This window comes from Rhagoletis zephyria, unplaced genomic scaffold, assembly GCF_001687245.7.
Source record: "Rhagoletis zephyria isolate East Lansing unplaced genomic scaffold, Rhagoletis_zephyria_1.1 Rzeph_scaffold_01195, whole genome shotgun sequence".
Taxonomy (NCBI): domain Eukaryota; kingdom Metazoa; phylum Arthropoda; class Insecta; order Diptera; family Tephritidae; genus Rhagoletis; species Rhagoletis zephyria.
Window position 1 is genome coordinate 1 of NW_016158279.1, and position 6871 is coordinate 6871.

At 41.4% G+C, this 6871-nt stretch overlaps 1 protein-coding gene across 1 annotated transcript in view; it reads left to right on the forward strand.

Annotated features, from left to right (window-relative positions):
* The first annotated feature begins 1745 nt into the window (after nucleotides 1–1745).
* LOC108363124 (protein abnormal spindle-like) overlaps nucleotides 1746–6871 on the forward strand; it is an 8334-nt gene continuing 3208 nt past the window's right edge. The window contains exons 1-4 of the mRNA XM_017616394.1: nucleotides 1746–2099; nucleotides 2164–2340; nucleotides 2611–2823; nucleotides 3412–6865. Coding sequence (XP_017471883.1) covers nucleotides 2085–2099; nucleotides 2164–2340; nucleotides 2611–2823; nucleotides 3412–6865 — 3859 coding nt within the window. The 5' untranslated portion in view covers nucleotides 1746–2084. The remainder of the gene's footprint in view (nucleotides 2100–2163; nucleotides 2341–2610; nucleotides 2824–3411; nucleotides 6866–6871) is intronic.

The window sequence follows — 6871 nt, forward strand, 5'->3', positions numbered from 1 at the left end:
CAAGGAGGAGCTCAGGAAAGAAAGGAACATACAAAGGAATCAACACTGGGGTAACACTACAGGTTTACGTCAAGCAAAACACCTACTGANTTGCGGGCAACGAGGAAGCGGACCGACTAGCTAGAATGGCGGCCGCCTCGTCGCCTATAGGGCCTGAGCCCTTCCTAGCGATTGGACCTAGTACAATCAAGGAGGAGCTCAGGAAAGAAAGGAACATACAAAGGAATCAACACTGGGGTAACACTACAGGTTTACGTCAAGCAAAACACCTACTGAGAGGCTACAACCTCACGAGGTACAGGGCAATTATCAATCTATCCAAAGGAAAACTAAGGATTATAACAGGTTTTCTGACGGGTCACTGCAGACTGAGAGGCCGTCTACCCAAGCTAGGGATTTGGTCAAAAGACCTATGCCGTTTCTGCGACGTGACCGAGGAGACTCCCGTGCACCTGCTTAGCGAATGCGTGGCGGTCGCGAGAAGACGGGAGAGGCACCTGGGCCACTACTGGCCAAGTAACGAAGCAATACAATCGCTAATCCCTGGGGATCACCTCAAATTTTTGGGCTCTCTAGATGAGGTACTGTAAATGGTTGAGGGCACAATAGACCTGCTGGTCGCAGTGCATTCCTCTATGAATTATCTATCTATATAAGTAATTTATGTTATTTATTATTACCCTGAAGGTATTTTATTCGTTTTTTTTTAACTATTTTATACCATGATCTCATTTTTAAAATAACAGATTTGCTAAGTCGATTTCAAGTGCGATCGTTTAAAATCTCCAGTAAAAAAACATCGAACTGCCAAATTCCGGCGAAATGTCATCTGTTCTCTCACAAGAGAAAAGTATCCAAAATAGTGCGCGAACAGAAAATTTGTAGAAACTTACAAAGTGTTATACTGACCCAGTTTATTGATTAAACAAATAACTACTTATTTCTTACAAGTTTAATTAGTCGCATTTTGTAATTTTTAACTTCCATACCATCAAATTCAATTTTGTGATTTGCATACATGCCAACCAGCTGTTTTTGATCAGCTATTTTCCTGTTGACAAATTGCTGTTGGCAAACCTTTTTCCAGCAGAAACCAGCAGCTTCCCCTCAAAATGAAATGTCAGTTTGCTCTCTCAATTTCCCCTACTTTGCAAGTTTTTTGCGTACGGTAACGCAAAAACTTGTAAGTTTTGGTTAAACATGAACAATTAACAGCTACGCGAACGCAACTTTCATCAATTTTATTTAAAAAAACGGCGATTTTTAGCGATTTTTTCAGAAATTGCGCTTTTTTTAACAATCTGGACACCCTAGTGAGAAACGTGAAATGGATGAATAACGCGAACAGCGAGAGAATGGGCCTGAGCACACTAGCCTGCTCAGTCCCACTGAGCAGTCCACCACTCGAACGCACACTGGACTGGGCAGTCCACCGAAAACAGGTTTCAGTTTTATATACATGAACTACGCATGATTGTGTTAGTGCATGTGGCACATGCAAACAAAACGAAATAGAAAACATGTTGTCTATGTGTGCGTGTGAGTCCACCGTCAATCCGCGATTTTCGCGGACTGAAATGAGCGAGGTAAACTCGAACTCTCTCCCCTTCTTGTCCACACAAAACCGGTTTTAGGTTGGCTGTGCAGTCCAGTGTGCGGAGGCCCAATGTGCCATAAACTTCAAAACGTTCTAGAGTAGCCATGAGTCCCTGGTTATACCGCAGTCTACGCACCGCGCCGTTTGTGCAGACCTTAATTCCTTATATAATAGTTTTACGACCACTGCAGTAGTGTAACTTTTCCAAACGTTTCCTATTTGAGATTTAGAAATTGACAGATTGGCTCAAGGCGAATTCATACATTTATAAATTCGCCTTGAATTGACTATTTTTCAATTTGGCGGTTGGATTTTCAGTTGTCCCGTTTATCTGAGTTAATTTGTTAAACGATTTTGTTATATTGTGTGTATTTTCGATGTTAAAGTGATAATTTGTATGTCTGTCTTTTCTTTATTAATGTTGTATGAAGTGTATTTTAATAAATAAGTTTAAATCAAATCAGACTAACAAAAATCTGCGAATAAAATGAGCGCTTTCGAGGTTTGTAGTGCGTCTGTCTTTATATTTGTGTATTTGTTTTAAATTTATACTTTCTTCGGTCTAGGTGGTGCTTACTCCGACACACCCAAAATGCAAGAAGCGAATAGAATCTCGCGAGCCTACCGACGTTGTAATGGCGCCGTTCTCCGCCAAATCCATTGTAACATTCGAAGATGTGCCAGTTGGAAAGACGGCGCGACGTATTTTACGTATAGTCAACCCCTCTGAGGATAATATAGAAGTATGCGAGCTACATCATTTCATTGTTACTCCATGTTATTCATGTTTGTAAAATGTGTTAGTAAGAAGCATATCTAGCAAGCTTACTGACCTGCTTTTCCGCATATTAACCGAATTCCCACATATTTGCGTTGAGCGGCAACCAGTATGAAATTAAATCGATTTCCCCTCTGTAGCACTTGTACGAGCTAAAAATTTAAGTTCACTTTGCAAAAAAATAAAATGTAATACTATCAGCATTTGTTTAATTATTCTCTTTTTTCACCAATAGGTCCGTGTTATAAAGCCAATAAGCGAGGAATACAATGTTTCAATTAGTTGGGACGAAATCGTTATACCCCGATCCAAAACTGTAGAGATGGAGATGGTATGGAATCCTTTGGAACAATTCACTTGTAAAGAAACATTACAACTTTTGGATAACAGAAATTTTCGTAAGGATGTTATGGTGATAATGAAAACCCGCGTAACCAATCCTATTAAGGTATGCAAAAAGAAGTTAGATATTCTAGCGCTTAGTACAGAATGCATATGCATATGTATGTATGTAAGACGTCTGAAAATACGGTGGTTGAATATGTAACAGAAAGGGGGTTGATTAAGCATAATTGCATATGAAAACCGTTTTTTAAATTGCACCAAACATTAACCGATGCACCATTGGGTAGTTAGTCAAGCAACCATATTTAATTACTCTAGCAAATTGCAGTTGAAATGTGTATTCTCTGAAGTTAAAAGGTTATTGAAAATTAGAAGTTATTAAATTTTTATAATTTTAGTACGAATCAATTTCGTATCTTTTAATATTTATTACTAGTTTTCCAAATAAAAATTATTAGGTTTATCAGCTCAGCCTTTTCTCTGTGTTTAATATGTATATTAATTCATACGTTGTAGCTACATATTTGCCAAAATAAAAGTGGCTAGAAAAAATGTATAAATTTTAATTTCAAATTTAAATCGGACATCAGTTGTATAGCCGACCATGTGCTTTTACTAAAGTAGCGCTAATGAACTGTGTGTATATCAATACACTAAACTCTAAAATAACTAATTTCACGCAATTTTACAGAGTGTTCGAAAATTTCCTACTATTTCGACTAGTAACAGCAGTTATGTGAGAACGCTACGTCTCAAGTCCCCGAAAGGTGCCACAAAATCGCACAAATCCAGCTCAGCACAGACACAATCGCGCAAACCACCCACAACAACTACTCAAAGGGCAGGTAAACCGCCTTCTGCCCCATCAACCACACGGGTACGCGCGCCTCCTCCGAGATCAGTATGGGCAGATACTAAATGTAATTTACGTGAAGAACAGAAACGCGAAGTGTTCGATGAAATTACTATAAACTTTACTCACACATCTCCGCTTTCTGAGCGAAATATTTACGCGCGCAACAAAGCTGTGAATGCTGCTATGCCCACAGTTTCTTCAAACAAATCACCGGTTCTGCTTACACACAAAGAAAATGTTAGTCCTATGACTCCTAGCAATGTCATAAAAATGTTCGACAAGATTCAGTTCACACCTATAAACAGTGGTGATGTGAAAAGTGGTATTGCTGGACATCACGATTTGGATAATTTAGCCAGTTGGCCAACACCTGTTAGCGTGGATTCGGTGAAGGTTAACTTATCAACCATGCGACCACGGCGGTTAACTTCGGCCAATGAGTCCGCTGATTTCCTTGAGAATACTAATACCACTCATATGACAGTCGAGTTTCATATGGATCAAAAATCGCCTGGCAGCGCTGTTATTACAAATAAAACTTTTGAAGTAAGACACGAAAATATTAATATATCAACAGATTCCTTGGACACACCCGTTTGTTATGGTATTACGCTTAACAAGACCACTACAATTACCACAACTCCAAAGTCGCGCCCACTAGCTATGATAGAAGAGGAAGACACTAGCCTTTGCAGTGGAGAACCTGAGAAAACTTATGTGAAAAACAAAAGTGAGATAGTAGCCGAATCAAGTCCTGTGCGTGGGGAAGAAGATCTGTTACGCGACATTAAATTAGTAGGCACACCTTTGCGAAAATACTCCGAATCAATGAAAGATCTTTCATTGCGTTCACCAAGTAAGCGTTACTCGGCTAGTCAAGGTTCTATGCCGAATCTGAATGAAATGGAATGTATTCGGTCCATCGAGCAGAATCGATACTTTTTCAATAATCGCATGCCATCGCAAGGGGGTTTAATCTCGGAAGCAAGTACCCCTATCTACCCACCACCCAAAATTTGTGAACCCAATACCCTAGGCAACGAATCTGCATATGTCGATTTAGGGATTATGTCCCAAGCCGATCTCGCTTTTAATCAAAGCGAAATATTAGCGCAATCGAGTCGTTTTAATTTAAATGAAGTTGGCGTAAAATCGCGTCGCAGTAGCCCAGTTCCTGTGTCTGGCAAATGGCGAGATTTACGTGGCGTGTCACCCAAATCATCAAAAGTTAAATTGTCTGAGTATTCGCCATCGAAATCAAACAAGCGAAATTCACAGGATCTATCTTTTTCCGATGCGCCAAGCAGTGAATCTCTAGCGACTACTTCCAGCGATAAATCGTCAGTTAGGAGCCCTTCTTCTAAATCCAAAAATGCACCATCTTCCAACAAAAATATGAGCCTGATTTTGGTTTCGCCACCAAAGCGGCAGCGTGTAGATAATGATTTCACTTTTGAGCGTCCGTCAATACCTGGTTTATCGCGCTCCAAAAATTGGTCACGTACTCAGGTGAAAAAGATGAAAATAGTAGAGCCAACTACACCAAAAAAGGTCAGTCCACCAAATATTCAACTCTCACCATTGACTTCAGAGAAGCTCTATGATCCAGAGTTGTACCTACAATTCTGCATTAACCCCGATCCTTTTGCTGCAAGCACTACTTGTGATCCCTTTCTCGCTTCCACTATGTATTTGGATGAAACAGCTGTGCAGAAACATCAACAGGATTTTAGAAAATGGTTGAATGCGCTGGTCACCATACCAGCAGACATGGATGCCAACAGCGACGCCAAGATCGATGTGGGAAAACTATTCAATGAGGTGCGCCACAAGGAATTAACATTAGCGCCTACCAAAGAAGAGCAGTCTATGGATTATATGGTACAGCATCGGCTGGAGGTTGTTAGACGTGCAGCCGTTTATTTGTATTTGAGCGAAGAGGTGCGTGAACCCTGCTCGAAAGTGGCAGTGTATGTAAACAAAAAGGCAATACGTATACGAAACGATCGAAATTTGCATCTCGATGTGGTAATGCAGCGGTATATACTTGAACTGCTGCTCTGCTTCAATCCAATGTGGCTACGCATAGGCTTGGAAGTGGTGTATGGGGAGAAAATACATTTGCGTTCAAATACCGACATTATTGGACTCAGCACCTTTATACTGAATCGCCTTTTCCGCGACAAGCTATTAGAGGAGAAATATTCGCGCGCTTATTCGCTATCGGAGGAATACGCAGAGTATATTAAAAAGTATACGCTGACTAAAATGCTATGTCTACTGCTATTTCTGGATAAAGCCAAGCAAAAGCGCATTATCAAATACAATCCGTGCCTCTTTGTCAAGAAATCGCCCCATAAGGAAACAAAAGAAATTCTGCTAAAATTTTCATCAGAGTTGCTTGCAAATATGGGCGATATTACCCGAGATTTGAAACGACTCGGCTATGTGCTGGAGCATAAGCAGTGTTTCCTAGACGAATTTAATTACGCCTTCCAAAATCTCGCCGTTGATCTGCGAGATGGTATACGCCTGACGCGCGTCATGGAGATAATATTGCTGCGAGAAGACCTCAGTAAACAGTTGCGCGTGCCGGCCATATCGCGCTTGCAGAGAATTTACAATGTAAATTTGGGATTGAAGGCCTTGAGTGAGGCTGACTTTAGGTTGCAAGGCGACATTACTGCAGCAGATATTGTCGATGGACACCGGGAGAAGACGCTTTCCTTGCTTTGGCAGATTATCTATAAATTCCGCTCGCCGAAATTCCACGCAGCGGCACGCGTTCTTCAAAAGTGGTGGCGCAGCAAGTGGCTAGGTGTGTGGGTGAAGCGACGCATACATGAGAAAGAGGAGCGCCGTCGGCAGCAAGCTGCAACCACGATTCAAGCGTACTATCATGGATACATATCGCGTCGCTGGGTGGAGTTATATCGCCGAGAGCGCACTGAAGCTGCGGTGGTATTACAGAAGCACACTAGACGACACTTGGCACAAAAGCACTACAAACGTACTATAACCGCAGTGTGTAAGATTCAGCGTTGGTACCGTGCGTGTGCGCTCGGTGTCAGCTATCGTCGGCACTTTGCTGTCTTACGCTGTTGTACCGTATTCATACAGCGCTGCTATCGCCGCCGTTTACTTTCTAAAAAGCTGCTACTTGTCGCCGACGAATATCGCCGTTACTGTGAAGAAAATCATAACAGAGCAGCTTCTTGCATACAAAAATATTGGCGCGATCGCTGTGTTACGAAGAGGTACCGCGAGGCGTTCCTGAAGTTGAAAAACAGCGCTG